This window comes from Gouania willdenowi, chromosome 13, assembly GCF_900634775.1.
Source record: "Gouania willdenowi chromosome 13, fGouWil2.1, whole genome shotgun sequence".
Lineage (NCBI taxonomy): Eukaryota > Metazoa > Chordata > Actinopteri > Blenniiformes > Gobiesocidae > Gouania > Gouania willdenowi.
Genome location: NC_041056.1, coordinates 4925820 through 4945581, shown reverse-complemented (window position 1 = coordinate 4945581; position 19762 = coordinate 4925820). Strand labels below are relative to the sequence as shown.

At 35.7% G+C, this 19762-nt stretch overlaps 1 protein-coding gene across 2 annotated transcripts in view; it reads right to left on the bottom strand.

The window, feature by feature from the left end:
* gab2 (GRB2-associated binding protein 2) overlaps positions 1–19287 on the bottom strand; it is a 61047-nt gene extending 41760 nt beyond the window's left edge. For both annotated transcript variants that reach the window (XM_028465295.1, XM_028465296.1), the window contains exon 1: positions 18956–19287. In XM_028465295.1, the coding sequence (XP_028321096.1) occupies positions 18956–19027 (72 nt within the window). In that variant the 5' untranslated portion in view covers positions 19028–19287. The remainder of the gene's footprint in view (positions 1–18955) is intronic.
* Between the last annotated feature and the right edge of the window lie 475 nt (positions 19288–19762).

Here is a 19762-nt window from a genome sequence, read left to right as displayed (position 1 = left end):
TGCAATTTTATTTATCTTTCTCTCGTTTGAACTACGTCACTCACACGTGACGTGAGTGCCGGCACCAGCCTATACGCAGACTAAGCGGCTGCATAGGGCTCCCACCCTGGCAACCCCACTTGCATGTTACTGGTACGACTGTGCATTGCGCGCATCAAAACTGCAGGGCGCATTTCCAGTAATCTATGCAGCCATGCATTTGTTTGTAATTACAAACTGGCAACCTAGAGAGTGACGTTGGACCTGACCTTGCCACGATTGGTCAGCTCATTGTAAGCAAGTAGCGTGGAAGAAACTGCCTGATACAAACAACAGCACTCGTCATGTCGAAGATAATTTATCCATCCAGAAGCGTAGGCGGCGAGCGGAATCGCCTACTACTCTTAAACATGTTCATGAATGATTCCTTGACCCTTTAGCACCAAAAGAACATCTGTTCTATTACGTGAATATCTGTAAAAGTCACGTTTTTCTATTAGCTCTGTCAGCTAGCATAGCATCTCTTCTTCACTGCTAGAATAGCTGCATGCCAACCGACCACTGGGTTACCAGCGCCCTCTGCTGGTCAAAACAAATATCTGATGTAAATACAGTACACTGACTTTTTTTTAAAATTCCAATTGTTAAGGCACAAAATACATTTTCAGTTGCACTTTTAAAATTAAAAGGAACTATTATGTAGTTTTGCATTGTTTACTGTAGAACCAGAATTTAAATGAATAGGCTTCTTCATTCGTATTATTCATTTATTTCTAGTTTTTCTGAAAAAAATAAAGTCTCATTTTGTAAAATAAATCGTGAGAGAATCGTATCGTGAACCCAGTATCGTGAATCAAATCGTAAGTTCGGGAGTTGGGTGAATCGTTACATCCCTAATGGGATGTCTAGTTTTTTGCTCTCCACTGTTGTCTCTCTGCATTTGTGGCTGGCTGCCGATGGCGTAGGAGACAATGTTGGACAAGGTAAAATCAAATGTCTATGGTTGATGGGATGAGACTGAAGAGGCTCAACGCTGCGTGTTGGTAGACGCGGATGGCTGCGCTTCCTTTTGGAACGCTAAAAGCACTGGCAAGGAAACTCTTTCCTTTTCCCTTTTTGTTTGTTCTTTATCTCATCTACATTTATTTTATATCTCACATCAGAAACACTTGGGACTTCTTTAAATAAGGTTTTTTCTAGTGATGTGTTTTTAACTATTTATCCACAGTATTTGCCTGGATTCCTCTGTAGATACGTGGCTAAGTTTAGGTTTAGCTTTTTTGGCTTTGATCTCTGAAGTGAAACAATATGAGCAACACTTAGTAAAATGTCAGAGGTAAAGTAATGGATTACAAGTACTCAATTATGGGTACTTGTATTTTTTTGAGTACATTTACACATCAGTACATTTTAAAAGAAGTAAGTTCTTACATTTCTACACCCAACCATAACTGAGTAAATTATATATTTTTGTTTTAAAATGATCAACAGACATTGTGAAACCACAAAAACATGAAATGACCAGACAATATTCAAATGCATCACATCATAGCCGACCAATCAGATTAAACGTGATACACGGTGCCAAAACAGCATTGACTGCTGGTTATTTTCTCAGTTATGCAACTTTTTTTGCAACATTTAGCAACAAACTACGTTTAAAAAACATGTGACTTTACTGATTTACTTTTGACCATATTTACAGCAATATTTGTGATATTTTTTTTTCTCGTAAAAATATAATTCCAATAGTAAATCTAAATGTTTGTTATGGTTTTGTTTATTCAGAAAAGGTTTTTTGGGACATTTTTTTTAATCTCCTGACATGTTTCGACTATCAACTGCCAGTCTTCTTCAGAGGTGATATGCTTTAATGTGTCCTTTAATGTCAAGAGATAAAAAAAAAAAAAAAATGCTGAAAAACCTTGTCTGAATAAACAAAAACGTAACATATATTCAAACAAGAAGGCAAAACAAACTTACTGGACTTTAATCTAAATCTTAAATCTAAATGTTAAATATTAAATAAGTTCATTTAGCTATACATAGAGACTTTTTTTAAATTATTTTGAATTGAACTAATTTTCTGTCATTTTATGGAAAATAAATTGAGTTCCAATTGTGAAAGATTTGGTCTCTTCCTTTTTAAGTTTATACATGAGATGTTTACTGTATGCAAGAGAACGGTGGCAAGATTTATAACCAAAAATAAACATGGGGGGTGAAAGTAACGAGTAACTTTTACTTTGAGCACTAATTAATTGAGCTACTTTTTACTTGTACTTGAGTATTTTATATGTGACTTACTTGTACTTGAGTAAAATTTCAATCAATTAACAGTACTTCTACTTAAATAGGGTATATCAGTAGTCTTTACACCTCTGAACTCTATATAAAGATGTCTATCATTGGCCAATATTTGTCTATAGTGACGCATTAAAGCTCCATTACCACAAACTTGGCTACGCAAAGTAAACCGCAGTAAGAGTGGATGAAATTAAAATGAAAACACTTGTTTGCATGTGGCTTATACTATTCAAATACAGAGAAACATGAGCTGAATGGAGTCCAGCTTACAATATGTGATCATTTGCACCTCAATCAATATGATAAAAATAGAAAAATAAAGACTAACTTCATCTTTGGGATCAGAATCATTCAAAATGATGGACGTATCGAACTAAAATTGTGTCCATCTGTAAGAAAAAAGGGGTTTTAGGGTGTACTTACATTTTAATCTTATAAAAGTCAAGTAGATGAGATATACAGATATACATTTTATGGTAATTTCTCATGTCTTGATAAGAGTGGATACCAACATAAGTGAAAACCCACTGTTGCTGTTAGAATTATTCAAGCAGATGCCCAAACACTTGTGATTCCAATTACTGTGTCGACAGGAAACAACGCTGGGATACACAACGAAGACAAAGCCCTGATTATGTGCTCCTAATCAATAGTGGGTCACACATTGCATGGCACTCCAGGAGTGACGAATAACGAGGTTCATTGCCTTCCAAACTCATGTAATCTTCATTAGGAACGCTTGACTTAAAGAGATTCTCCATCGTTTTTACAAATGTGGCCTAAAATATTTGAAATGCATTTGTTTTATTAACCTTTAAAACAAATGGGATTACTTTACTGTTTTAAAACCTGTGTTCCGCCATCTTGAAATCACGTGATTAAAGACATCACAACGCCCCCATTTGAAGGACTCCCACCCAAAAGCGCTGGTGGAACACATGTGACACTAAAACGCGAAAGTAATCACATCTATAAAATTTGACAAAAACGAATATGGTGCAAAATAATGCATTTTGTTAGGCATAGATCTTTTAATGAGGGCATTTCAAATTTGTAAAAATGTGATTTATTTTATCATCATTATGGGGTGCCGATTGTGAAGATACACATGCTAAAATAAAAAGCAGCTTTTTTATGTTACTTTTGATGAGATTTACAGCAATATTTATGAAATTTGTGATTTGTTCTCATAAAAATGTAATATGTTGTTAAATCTAAATGTTAAATCTAAATCTTAAATGTAAATGTTTCATCTAAATGTTAAATGTAAATGTTTAATCTAAATGGTAAATCTAAAAGTAAATGTTTAATGCAAATATTTAATCTAAATGTTATATTTAAAAGTTAAATCTAAATGTCACGGGTGAAACTAAATATTTAGCTAATGTGCAAATTCACCGGAACGAGCTTTTATTTTGGCACTTCCGGTGAATTTTCATATTAGCTAAATATTTAGTTTCACCCGTGACATTTAGATCTAGCATTTAGATTTAACATTGACATTATACTTTTACGAGAAAAGAAATATCACAAATTTCACAAATATTGCAGTAAATCTGGTCAAAAGTGACATTAATGAATTCAAACGTGCTTTGTTGCTAAATGTGGCAAAAAGTTGCTGTTTTTTTGTTTTTAGCATGTACAACTTTTGCAATCGGCTCCCCATACATCATTGGCTAAATATTTCTGTAAAAGTGTGTCTGTACGCTAATGGCAGGTGTCACCGTCACCTCCGTACTTCACTTAGCGACATGAGTTTATATGAGCTTATGTAAACCACAAACGCTTCCTCCTAAAGGTTGAAGCGTTCACTGTTAATATTGGCTCTGAGAGAGATGTTAAACAGACGTTCAGAAAAAGATGCTCCTTTTCCAACTCATTCAAACCTCAAACACACACAACACAGCCCCACTTTGTGCCAACACAGCATCTTCAGCAGCAGCTTTACTCCATCACGTGAAAACGGGACCAAACGATCCAGATGGGCTGGAGTTACAGGCACATTTGTTTTATTCTAATGCCCAGGACGATAAACACAGACTTCCTGAGAATGTAACGCTGCATGAACAGGGTGGAGAAGTTATATCAAACAGATCATGTTTCCCAAAAGTAAAAAGAGTGAAACAGGGGTGTCAAATTTAATTTAGTTAAGGGGCCAAATATGAACCAGTTTGACCTTAAGTGGGCCACAGATTTTTGGTGGGAAAAACAGCCATTTCAACATGAGCGTGCCCTGGTTTGCACTTCCATGTATAAATGATATATAAATGATAAAGTATGTTAGTATATCAGTTCCTCCAGAAAAAGGAAATTTCCCTGATTTTGGGAGTTTGGTAGAATTTTGTGGAATAATTTGAGGAAAATGTTCCAGATTTTGGAAAAATTGAGAGTTCTTTCAATTAATGTAATTAAAAATGTTTGTATTTGGATGGGCTGAGATCTCTACAAGGGTCATTTAAAAAATGTTTTTTTTTTTTGTTAACATAATTTTTACTTTCTCGAACGGGCCAAATTTGATGCTGTAAAGGGTCAGATTTGGCCCCCGTGCCTTGACTTTGACACATGTGCCTTAGAGGGACAACAGCTGTGACATATAAACACAATTATGTCTTGCAACTAATATGAAAACGAAAATTACACACAAAAAAAATTACAATTACAATTAAAATTGCAATTATTATTTTCCCGCTGAAAGTCAATAACAATTACTTTCTTACTTAATAATGTTCAATTACAATTAATCACAATTACTAAACTTAACATTCATGTGTTAGCTTCCTGTTAGCATCTCTTATGACAGTGTTTCTCAAATGGGGGTACGTGTACCCCTAGGGGTACTTGATGGCACTATAGAAGGTACTTGAGAGAGAGAGAGAGAGAGAGAGAGAGAGAGAGAGAGAGAGAGAGAGAGAGAGAGAGAGAGAGAGAGAGAGAGAGGTAAATGAACCAATAAATTGTCAGTCTTGGTTCCACCCCAGGCGTGAGATGACTGGAAATGATAAAAACTATAGAAATAAATCTATTCAGGAGCCACTAAATCAATGTTTTTCAACCTTGGGGCCGAATTTTCAGAAAAATGTAAATACATTTTTTAAAATTATTATTATAAAACTTAAACAACTGTGTTTACATACTTTCACTTTGTGAAATATAAATCTGAACAAACTAAAATGCACTAAAAAAAATTTAAAAAAATAATCTGAGCTCAGATATGATCAAAAACTAATTCTAGAAAATTGTTTTTAATGATTCTCTAAAATGTGTGTTATCACTCATTCATTCCATCATCATGCTCTAGAGAGGATTTTAAATTTTAAATAATAATAATCTAATCAAAATGTTGTAGTCGGGCATAAGGGGGGACTTATGTTTGAGAACCACTGTCTTATGATAACTAAATCAGATGTAAAATACACTAAAATGATTATCTATCATGTAATTTGTTTTTCATCTCTTGGTTACCTTGTTAGGCTTCCTAATCCATGAAAATGTTGTTTTGTTTTTTCTTATTGGTAAAATAATCCTGAAGAGAACTGACAGGTAGAAAAGTTAATATCAAACACATTTTAATATATATATATATTATATATTATATATATATATTATATATATATATATATATATATACGCACATACGTAGTTATGTTATATATATATATATATATTATATATATATATAACATAACTACCTTTGTGTGTAAGCCATAGAACTGTAAAATGGTTCCCCAGTTTTGCGTTTAATAAATTGTAATAAATCTGTAAAATTTCCATTAAATTTCATAGAAATTTCCATAGAATTACAATTATAAAGTGAATTATTTAAACTCGATAACATTTCAATAATGATTACAACAGCAACAGATTATTATTAGATAATTATCAATTACAATTATAATTGACCCCAACCTTGCACGAGACCCAAACTGGTTAAATTCCTGTTAATAAAGAAGGTGTGAGGATGATGATGATGAAGAAGGAGGAGATCTCATTCGTTCAGTCATTCACTCACTCACTCACTTCCTGGATGTAATTATCCCTGAAATCGTTTGCACGCCTCATAAAAATCAACCTCTAAGAAGCCCTCGGTGGATTCATTGGCTGTTGATCAGCTCCGTCATTAGTGGAAATGACTAATGTCTCTCTGTGTCTCTATATCTGGAGGAGAAAAGGCAGCGTGAGGCCACAGCCACAGTGTGACAGACAGGAAACGGTATCTATAATCATGTCTTTGTGTCGCTGGAACATCTGCATCTGTCTACAAAGGGGCGTGGTTAGAGCATCTCCTGGTACGTACTGTATATCAGATGTACGACAAAGAGCAAAATACAAACCAAGAGGATGAATTCAAAAACAAAGCACTCTGGATAGGATGTATGATTCAGCCTTATTGTATTTAGCATCACTACATAAGGTCCTCATCCAGCAGTGAACATCTGCTATTTCATCCAAACATCTGCAGTGTTGGGAACGTTACTTTAAAAAAGTAATTAGTTATAGTTACTCACTATTTGAGCCAAAAAGTAACTGAGTTAGTAACTGAATTACTCTATAATAAAAGCAGCTCATTATCAAGGAAAGTAAAGTTACTGTTACAAAAATAAAAGTTGCTATATGTCAAAGAATTCAGATTTTTTAGATGCGTGTGTCGTTGTGAGGCGCTTCATTAAATCTGAGTTGTTTACAACGGATGTGGAGAAAGTCTTCACTCCTGGATATAATGAACACTTCACATGTACGTTCTTGTCTTTGATCACAATTAATATAAAGTAGTGTTTGTATCGTCACCTTAAAAATGACAACTTTTCATCAGACTGCTCCACGCTCGCCATCTCTGTAGTCTGTGTGTGTGTGTGTGTATGTGTGTGTGTGTGTGTCGCGTGTGTTTCAAACCCACCTCCTCACTACAGCTGCGTACGAAGCCAGGGGTGTTTTCAGATAACAGTTTATTCAATCAATGCATGAAACGCACCACATTTAACGTTCAGAAACGTTAAACGCGTAAAAAGTCATTCGTTAGATTACCCCGTTACTGAAAAAAAAAACGCCGTTATTTTAAACGCTGTTATTCCAAACACTGAACATCAGCCATGAACTACAGTAGTTTATTATTACATAGCTTATATTAAATTAGGAAGCTGTAGCTCATCACAGTGCACACATTTACCCTCACATTAGAGACTCCGATGTGTCTGAAACATGTTTGAATAATGGGATGAAAGAACAGTACCTACCTAGGCAACGATATGCGTATTATTAATCACAATTCATTGGATTTTATATAGCGCTTTTTCATTGACACTTTACATTGACGTGCATTATTCTTTCACTCCACACATGGTGGTGGTAAGCTACTGTTGTAGCCACAGCTGCCCTGGCAGACTGACGGAAGTGTGTAATTGGTCCCTCTGACCAACACCAACACTCACCACATTCATACTAGTCAAAGTGGGTAAAGTGCCTTGCCCAAGGACACACACTTAGATAGAATCCTTCGGTTATTGGACGACCCACTCTACCACTGATCCATGAGCGCAGGAAATAATTTTATACTATTTACTGTATTTTTTAGTTTTTAATCAGTTTTTGCGAGCCGGACCATTTCAAATATCTATTAGTTTCCTGACGGACATAAATAAGTGACGGACAGATGGACGTGCAGTTGATTTTCCGCCTCCACCTTGAGCAGCACCTAATGAAAATACTGTCTCTTTTTATATCATGCACTTTTATACTATTTACCGTACCTTATGTTGTTTTTATGATAACTGTGTCTGTTTGGGCTTGAATCTTTGAAGTGTACTTGACTGTAGTTGTTTGTTGTGCTTTGTACAATGAAAGTACATTGCGCAAAGTACATTTTGGCAAAAATGATGCTATATGCTGGTGTTTGGTGGATTATATTAGTGTAATTGTGGCTTTTTTCTGTCTGTTTTGTAGCACTTTTCTTAGCATGATGTATGTTTGTTTGCATGATGCATTTACAAGTTGAAATCTGGTATCCATGGTAATGATGACAACAAATTGAGCACCATTATCAGTTTACCTCTTTCCAGTTGAAAATGTACCAACTTATAGTATATAATCTTGGATTATGTTGTCACCAGCGCGTCATCGCTGCAAGTCGCACAAGCGCAGAACGACCAAAATTAACCTAAAGCGGATTTAGCAAGTTAAGTGTTTACAAAAAAGAGGAATTATTTAATTCAGACTTAAAATCGGAATAAACCAACCACCTAATTCGGAATTAAGTTTAATTCGGAATTAAATTAGCATTAGGAATGAAGTGTTTACAAGGTCAGGTTAAAGAGGAATTAAAGCTCCCACAATATGCAGAGTGAGTCTCCATCTCGTAATGAAAATGTCTTTCTGGAGTCTTAATAAGTATGTAAATTCCTCCATATGATAGACGTCTCTGACTTTTTGAACCCAGATATCATAAGTATGGGGGGGGGGGGGGGGGGGGGGGTCTGGTTTCAAGAGTCTCAACATTCAAAGCTTAGTCTAACATCTCCTTCAGTGTCTCTGTGGGTGTTTGTTTGCTGACTCTTATTTTTGGCCTCATCGCTGTCTTTATGCTCTGACTTTGTTACTCACAGTCTGTTCTTATCACAGACCAATCACAGGGAAAATCTGGGTCCTACGGCTCAACTGCGCTGACTCACTAGTGTCTGGTTCCTCCTCGGGAATAAATGTAAGAGTGAAACCAGTTACACCACAGATCCTTCTGAATGTTCCTTTATAATGTGAGTGTATCTCTCTCTCTATTGTTCTAGCTTCTTAAATGTGATTCAGAGAATATTCGATGTGGTTGCAGCGACATTTATTTGTGCCACAGCCTCAGCCAAGGATCGTGTTGCTCACACATTTCCAACTCCCACAAAGCAATGCAGTAGGAACATTTAAACGATGCATCACAATAAAGCAGAACATTTTTAACCTCATGTAGCTATAATTATAGAACTGTAGTGAGCTGTTCATTCACATCATATACAGTACGTGCAGCCCTGGTATAAAAGGGTCTCCTTAAGCCCCCATTCAACTGCAGTCAGTCTTTCTCAGGATTATTAAATGGTCCATCTATCTTCTAGTAGTCCACATGTGTCAAATCAAATCAAATCAAATGAAAGTCTGCTAATACACAAATGCAATAAAGATTATTGAATTATTCCTCAAATTAATCCACAAAATGTCTTCGAATCAAATAAAAATTGGTCCCAAAATTCAAGAAATTTAAGTGAAGAACCTGCAGGGAGTGATATCTGTTACTTATTGCTTGGATATTGTCGGTTCCTTACATATTAGAGCTGGACAATATGGACCAAAGCTCATATCTTTATATTTTTTCTCCAAATGGTGATATACAAAACAAATCTTAATATTTTTAACTCAATAAACTCTTACCAAAAAAAAAAAAACGATTCTAGATTAAATTTGCTAATGCAAAAAAATACAAAATGACTCCAAAAAACATGCAAAATTATATAATATACAAAAAAAACTGAAAAATAATACAGAAAACGACACCAAAAATACACATAAATGACTCCAATATACTGAATGAAACAAAGAAAAAGAAGAAATGAAAAATACAAAGACTCCTTAAAAAAAAAAAAAAAAAAAAAAAATCACACAAAAACACGAGGACAACAAAAAATACACAAAACGACACTGGAAATACGCAAAAGAAAACTAAATATACTCAAAACAACACCAAAATTTCACACAAATAACTTGAAAAGACAACTTGATGGAACTACTAAGTTATTTTCATTACTTTGCGATGGGCAAAGTTCTTAATAAAGACAAAAAGAACTTGCTGAAATTACTACGATGAAGTCAGGGAAACATCAAAGCGATCAGCACACGCCACTGAAGAAGACTGACAGTTGACAGTCGAAACTTGTCAAGAGATCGAAGTCAATTTCCTGAAAAACGTCTGAATAAATGAAACTTTAACATATTACTCAAAAAGAATCAATCAACTGAGGTTTGTTTAATCTTACAAGATCTGGTCCAACGTCCTCATTTATTTCCTGTTTCACAGTAAGAATGTGAGTGAAAGTCCTCGTATTTATGCATCTTTAATAAACCCAGCTTTGAAAAGCATTTCTCAGATCTTCTTCTGAGCATTTACAAACACCAAGCCGACTGTCACCACGTGCAAATCAGGGGAATTCTCTTTTGCTGCGTGCATGTGCTTAAGTGTCTGGTTGAACTGCTTCACAATTAGTTCCACAGACAATCAGTCCAGAAATAGACGAGTGGAGCAAAGAGGCCGGCGTGGGATGGCCTTTTTATAAATAGAGCTGCAGCACAAACACAATAACAAAGATGTCAGGGAGAAACCACCTTAAGTACAGCCTTAAATATGTGTTATATTGGTTAAAATCCAAGTTATTCAGACTTTAGAAGGTCAGGTTCATGAATACGAGTTTAAATGTTGGGTTTTTTGGGGCTCTTTTGCTTGATTCTAATGTTTTGCTCTTGAGGAAAAGGTCAAAAGGCATTTCTGCTGAGTCATATTAAGAATGCAGATCCAATTTGCTTCAGAAAAACATCTAATGATAGTCATGTGACTTGTAAGCTCCAGCTAGCAGCATGAATCATGATTTATTTAATTCTGCATTGGGTCGTAGTGCAAAAACAAACCATTGAGAACGGTTTGGTGTCGCACAAAGAAGAGGAAAACTGCGACGCATTCTCAGATAATAATCAGCACGACTAGCCTAATTTATCTCCTTGTCATGGGACCTCGTCACAAGTTTAATGGGAGGCGTCCAGAGAAAGCCTGGCATCTGTTACGATTACGCTGAGAACCAAACACGCACAAATGTTTAGGTGTCTAAACTATCGTAAGTATATACAAAATTATACCAAAAATACACACAAATGGCTTCAAAAATACACAAATGTACTGTGAAAACACACATGATGACTACAGATACACAAAAATAACTGAAAAACATACAAAACGACACTGGAAATACTCAAAACAAAACTAAAAATACTCAAAACAAAACTAGAAATACACATAAATGACTCAAAAAACCCTAAATGACAACAAAAATACACAAATAAAAACTAAAAACACAAGGACTACAAATAATGACTGAAAAAAAATATACACTGAATGAAATTGCACTGAAAACACACAAGAAAATAAAAATATATGAAACAACCCTAAAAATACACATAAATGACACTAAATAGGAATACAAATATACAATTTACTGTGAAAACACATATATGACTACATATACACATAAATAACTGAAAAACATACAAAACGACACTGGAAATACTTAAAACTAAACTAAAAATACTCAAAACAACACCAAAAATACACATATGACTCCAAAACCACTAAATGACAACAAAAATACAAAAATGCAATCTAAAAATACACAAGAGGACAACAAATATACACAAAAATGACTGAAAAATCGCACTGAAAACACAACATGAAACTAAAAATATATGAATTGACCACAAAAATACACAAAATGACTCATCATAACAAACAAAACAACAATAGAGATGCACTAAATTACTCCAAAAAATATACACAATATATAAAATATATACAATACACATAAATGACAACAAAAATGCAAAAATGAAATCTAAAAACACACACGGACAACAAATATACGCAAAAATGAATGGAAAAAAATTACAACACTCAGTACACACAACGCAAAATTAAAAATTTACAAAATTAGCCTAAAAATACAGATAAATGACTGTAACCTAACACAAACAGAGCAAACTAAGAAAGGCAGGATATCATCATAAGTTCACACGAGGTTGCACTTTTCTAACGTGCTCAGATCACAGATGGAGAAGAAATTCCTAACGTTCATGTCAAAAATATTCTTCTTTATTTAACAGGTTGTCGCCGAGATCCAACCAATTAAAAAAATATACTGTATATACAAACCTTTTATTTTATACAGATGCCTTTCTGGAAAATAAATGAAGTTCCAATTGTGTGAGATTTGGTCTCTTCCTTAATACGTTTATACATGAGATGTTTACTGTATGCAGGGGTATGGGGCGTCGATTGTAAAGTTGCTAAAATAAACAGCAACTTTTTGTAATATTTAGCAACAAACCACGTGAAAAAAACGTGAATTTGTTTTATGTTACTTTTGACCAGATTTAAAGCAATATTTGTGAAATGTATGATTTTTTTTCCTTGTAAAAATACAATGTCAATGGTAAATCTAAATCTTAAATAATAAATCTAAATGTTACATTTAAATATACATGTTGAATATAAATCTAAATTTTAAATTTGAATCTTAAATGTTCAATCTAAATCTAAATGCTCAATATAAATCTAAATGTTCAATCTAAATATTAAATCTAAATGTTACATTTAAAGATACGTGTTGAATATAAATCTAAATCTTAAATTTTCAATCTAAATCTAAATGTTATATCAACATCTAAATGTTGAATCTAAAAGTTTAATCTCTGAGCTTTTACTTTTGTATTTCCAGTGAATTTGCATATTCGCTAAATATTTAGTTTCACCTGTGACATTAAGATTTAACAATTAGATTAAAATTATATTTTATATTTATATTATATTATTATAATCACGTAACAGTACTTCTACTTGAGTAGGATATACAGTATTAGTATACTTTTTTTTTCATTTTTCCATTTTTTTTAGAGAAAATGAAAATAAACTGTGTATACATATATATATATACACATACTACTCTTTACACCTCTGCAAGATGCTTATCTGCAGCTTGTCAATCACAAATGACATCTTTAGAAAAGGCCAGTGAACAATGAAGTTATAGTACTTTGATAGTGCTGCCAAATAAAGTCAATCAGGTTTGGTGGGTTATGGAGGGAAATGCCCCCCCACGCAGCATGGAACAAGGAAAAGGTCTGTGTGAACTCCGGGTGTCTGTCAAAGCAGGAACTGGGAGGCGTTCAGGGTTGACCTCTGAGGGCAAGGACTTCCCAAATCCCCTCTGCCAAACAACAGCAGCATCGGACGGTGGGACACGAGAAATCCCACCGCCGCGCTCTCCGTTTCCTCCGTTCTCTTCCTGCTTATGTCTCAGTGCCATCCACGAGTGGCAAGAAAGTGAATTCCTTTCCAAGTAGACACAGCAAAAGAGAAGAAGCGCTAGATATCAGCGGGAACGATAGGATCTGTCTGGAATGTGGCGATGTAAAAACCTGTATGTGAACAGACACGTTCTGGATATGTCAGATGGGGATGGGTTTACGTTTCCGTCGGCAGCTCGTGATGTTAAAGCGTTTGCCGTATGAAGCGTTATATGTATGATTCATAACTCGGTATGTTTAATGAGGGTGACTGACTCATGTGCATGTGTCAACAGTGAAAGTCACAGAAGGGCGTACGTATCTCATAAGAAATGAGTGAAAGTCAACGTTCTGATGAGGCGTCACTGTCAACGATTTCATCCCAAGCATGTTGGTTTGAAGGGAAGGATTCTAGCAACACTAGAGAGGCATAGAATAAAAAACACTCCTTAAAACAGAGAAAAAAAAACATAAATGACTCCAAAATACTGAATGACAATAAAAACAAACAAAAAGAACAACTGAAATACAAAAGTTACTCTTTATAACAAACAAAAGCACAAAAAAAACACAGTAGGACAACAAAAATACACACATTTTCTCTAAATACACACATGAAAACAACAAATATACATATATATATATATAATATGAAAATAATACAACACAACAACAGAGATGCACAAAATGACGCCAAAAATATACATAAAAAGACAGCAAAAACATCAAATGAGAACAAAAATACACATCCTAAAAACACTAAATGACAACAAAATACACACATTTTATCAGTCCATCAGATAAAAATCTCTATTTTCCTACAGGATGTCATCGGTAAATGAAAGGATTGCGTCGATGTCTAAATATTCTCTCTCCTGTCAGCGTCACATCAGATCCACACAGTGACATGTTCACAATGACCCTCCTTTTATTGGACAGGTCGTTTTCTGAGAGAACTGATTGGTCAGGAGGCGGGACTTTAGTACCCGCTCAGATCCTAGCCAGAACAAAACCTGGTCCCGGCCAGGTTAGTCTTTCAGCCTAAGTTCCCATGGTGATTTAGCTCCATAAGACATTAGCAACTATATAGGACAGCACAAACTGATTGAATCCTGCAAGTTAGTGCGATAAGAGGAGGATTACAAACATGACTGGAAAAAAATACAAAAAGGGACTAAAAACCGACAATACAAAATGACCCCAAAAATACATATAATTTGATTAAATGAGAATACAAATACACAAAATAACTCAATACAACAATAGAGATACATAAAATATTATCGGGTAAGAAATTATTAAAAGTCAACGTTCTGATAATCTGAATCGTGTTGGTTTGAAGGGAGGGATGTGAAACATAATTTAACCATGATGAAACATATTGTACAGCCAAGCACTTCTGAGTAAAAAAAAGAAAAAACCAGGAGAAAAACAGCGCACAAGGCCCAAAGTCATGGTTTCGTCACTTGTTTTCATGTTCCTTCTTGCTTTTTTTGGACAATGTTCAGAAAAAGCATCCAATCCCCCCTGCCCCTCCCCCTCCTTATCCTCCAACAACTGACCATCTCTGGAACTTTAATCAGCCCTGACTACAGCAGATAAACTCCAGGCCAGGGATTCACTCAGCAGTTCAGAGGCGTTTAAAACCGTTACTGGAGACGAGATGTGGAGTACTTGTCAGAAACAAAAGTGGCAACACACGCCTGCAAGAAGTGTCGCTATCACATGTTGAGGAGGAGGAGGAGGAGGAGGAGGAGGCCGTGTGTCTGAGTGAGTCAGTGGTGAAAGTTTGAGTCACATTTGTAAACAATTAGTAAGCATTGAACTAGGACTACTCGTGCGTGCTACTGTGTACAAACACAAAGTCTCCAAATCGTTGCATTTCAGGCTCCAACTGCCAAACTATGACCGTGCAGATATTTGCATGTCAGCAGTGGAAGCACCAGTTTTCTCGTTATTTCTTGGACTCTCCCGCATTCCTCAACAGATCTTTAATGGCTTTTTCTTATGAAACTAAAAGACTGCAACAAAGGTTTCAGTTTAACTTACACACACACCACAAACACACACACACACACACACACCACAAACAATATGACAAATCATTTCAGCAACAAAGTACAGTTTAACCCAAACAGACAGGTAGGAAAGAGATGTTGATTATTGACGGAAAGGGTTTAGGATTAAAATGTATCTTCTTGTTGCAATAAATCACCTACAGCAGACCTGGGAAAGTGTTGTTTATTTTAGTGTTGTGCACAAAATGGCTCAAAAAACACACAAAAATATAAAAATATTAATAAAAAAACTGAAAAATATACAAAACAACACAAAGAATATACAAAACAACACAAAGAATACACAAAGCGACACCAAAAACACACATACATGACTCAAAAATACAGAATGATAATGGCAATCGACAATATGACTCATAACAACCACAAAGAACCACTGAAATATATAAAAAGGCTCCTTAAAGCAAACACAATCGCAGAAAAAACACAAGAAGTCAACAAGAAATACACAAATTTACTGTAAAAACACATGACAACTACCAATATACAAAAAAATAACGGACGGATATACAAATCAATATTGGAAATATGCAAAACGAAAATAAATATACACAAAATGACACCAAAAATACACCATATGACTCGTAGCAAACAAAACAACAACAGAGATGTACAAAATGACTCCAAAAAACATACACAATTAAAAAAAAATACAAAACAAAACCAAAGATACACATGACTCCAAAAACACTGATTGACAACAAAATGTACAAATTTACTCTAAAAACACACAAGAGGACTACAAATATACTCAAAACGGAATTGAATTCATAAACAAAACAAACTAAATACACACAAAATGATACCTAAAATGCACATAAATGAGAACAAAAATACACAAAATAGTTCAAAACAAACAATACAACAGAGATGGACAACATGACTCCAAAAAACATACACAATCACAGACAAACCACAAGCCGACACCAAAAATACACTAAAAAGATCTAAAAACACACAAGAGGATTACAAATAAAAATACACAAAATGACATGAAAAATACATGTAAATGAAAAACATAACTGACAAATATTTAAAAACGACACTAGAAATACGCTAAGCTAAACTAGATATACACTAAATTAAACTAAATACGCTAAACTAAAGTAAATATACACACCAAAAATACACATGAATGACTACAAAGACACCAAATGACAAGAAAAATACACAATATGACTCATAACAAACAAAAACAACATAGATGTACAACATGACACCAAAAAACATACACAATCAAAGAAAAACCACAAACCAACACCAAAAATACACATAAATAACAACAAAAATACACAAATTGAATCTAAAAATACACAACACAAAACTAAGAGCATACAAAACGACCCCAAAAATACACATAAATAACTCTAAATGAGAACAAAAATACACAAAATGACTCATAACAAACAGAACAACAACAGAGATGTACAACACGACTCAAAAAAACATACAAAAAATACACAAAAACCTTTGTTTATCCTGCATTAATGCTCAGATTGCTCATTGTTCTACGTTTGTGGGCGTCTGATCAGCCAATCCCACGCTATAATAGCAGTTACACACCTCTGACCTTCAGGTTAATTCCACCTCAGCTCACTCCTGTATACTAATAGCACTCAGCCTCACAACAAACAGAAAAGTGGAAATTCCTCAGAGTATTTGAAAGTAGTATCCAAATATATCCTGCTTGCATTAGCGCTAACCAGGTCACATGACTGCATTAGTGCTGAGTGGACGGCTCCAATTGGTCATAACACATGATTAGGACGGGAAAGGAATTCTCAGGAACAGATTATTGCCTGTTGTGTGTGCACTCCATCTCATGACACAAACCCAAATGTGAGAGATGTACCCCCCCCCCCCCCCCACACCACCACCACCACCCCTCCTGTTGTTTATGAAGTAGTGTAGCCATGCCAGGACTTTTCTGTGCACGGCTACAGCTGCTGTTCCATCCATACTGTCCACGGTGGTCTCTGTGTAAACATTAGCCAGCGTTTAATGGAAGCCAGTGAGGAAGTGACAGAGGACAGGGATATGGGGGGGGGGGGGGGGGCATGATGGGGGGTGCACATGAAGACATTCAAGGATGAGTTTCCAGATGAAACAGAGGAGGATGACATCATGGTAGAGTAACGCAATACGCACCCCCCCCCCCCCCCCCCCCCAATACATAAACAGCAGACAGCTGTATTTATGGGAGATTGTCTCATGGTTGGATGTGACTACAGAAATCCTGTTATCTTCATTTGCACAACACTAAAAAAAAAATACACATAATATATAAAGGGACACCAAAAATACACGTAAATGACTCCAAAATACTGAATGACAACAAAGAAAATAGACAATAGGACTCAGAACAAAAAAATAAAACAAAATCAACGGAAATACGCAAAAATCACGGAAAAATTACAAGAGGATGACAAAAAAAAAACACACACAAAAGTTACAAAAAATAACCAAAACGACACTGGAAATATGCAATTTGAAACTAAATATACACAAAACCACACCAAAAACACACAAATGACAACAAAAATACATACATTTACTGTAAAAATACTCGTGACGACTAGAAAAATACAAAAGATAACTGAATAATGTACAAAATTATACTGAAAATACTTTAAACGTGACAACAAAAAATACTCAAAACTGAACCATACATAAACAGCAGACAGCTGTATTTAGAGGAGATTGTCTCATGGTTGGATGTGACTACAGAAATCCTATTATCTGATTCACACACACACACACACACACACACACACACACACACACACACACACACACACACACACACACACACCCCTACCCCCCTCCCCTCCCCAGCAACAGGGGTGTCACATCAGCTTACATACGCAGCCTTATTATCAAGGCACTTAAATGCTGTTTCTTTTTAATCTCCCATGTTGGAATGAGTGTCAACTTTGTAAAGATGGAAATTAGTACAAATGGGGCTTGATTAGTCATGACCCCCCCAATCACCCCCTCCCCTCAGGTCTGAGGGCAGATTCAACCAATCACAGCGCGCTTTGGTCAGCTCGGGGCCCAAAGTGGTGGAAATGATCCATATAAACCAAGCCAATAACTGTGGCTCCCAGATTTATATTTGAGGAAGTAAAAGATCGTGTGATGGTGTTTTTAATTGAAAAAAATTACAAAAACATTAATCTAATCAGAATTTGTTTTATTTATTTATCATTTACTAGACATTTAAGACGACCTGCACATATGGGGTCACGACCCCAAGGTTGAAAAACCCTGCATTACAAGCTAATAAATGTAGGAAATCAGGTGTGATCTGAGCTTTCTAACTAGATACTGTAGATGATGCACCTGCTGCTCCAATGCAAGTTTAAAACGCACTTTTTTTTTTGGCTCTAAACTGATATAAAAATAAAAAGGTGTAAACGCTAATTTGATCAGATAAATTAGGATTTGTATCTTTGCACCAGACAAACTTTAAGCAGGGCGAAACAAAGCAGAAAACATGTTTGATATATTTTACTCACATATCTCCTGAGTTTTTTCTCCGGGGGTGATTTGCGCAGCCAACCCTGGAAGATGATTTCCCCTCCGCTCATGTTTGCTGTCAGCGGCTGCTTCACTGGAACATGACGCTCCGCTCAGCTCAGCTCAGCTCTTCAAAGGGCGGTCGTTCTGCTGCAATCTGCGCCCCCCATTAGACAGAAGAAGAAAAAACCAACGCGGTGCAGCAGCAGCAGCAGGTTTGGAGACGGGACCGGTGCGTAAAGAGCAGCGCGCACCACGGAGACGGGCTTTTACGCACAGGTACCCGCCAGGGAAAGCCAACTGATGCAGGGTGAGGAAGTATCACAGGGTGTCTGCAGTTTGTTTTCCCAACTCATGCCACGCCCACCGAGCAGAGGGAGGGAGGGAGGGAGGGGGGGAGTGGGGTGGGAGGGACAGGCTCGCGCTAGGATGAACAGGATGGGGAGGATGTCACCAAAACAGCCCCAAGAAATATCACCAAATCACCTCAAACATGTTTGAAGTGTCCACAGTAATTATCTTTAATATGCAGTGTTTGGCTTCTATCCCAACATTTCAGTACAAGTTTAACTAAAAAATAGAATAAACTTTACATGATGACGCATCTTTACAAATAATATTTTTTGTCGTTTTAAACTTAAAAAAAAAAACAAACAAGTTTTCTATTTTTTTTTTTTTAAATCATAGATAACCATCATTATTCTTTAGCTATGACTTTGAAGCGTGGACATTGATTTTATTTTAAAAGAGCACCACCTGGTGGACGTTTAAAGGTCTACAAAATATGAGGCCAAAATATATGGGAT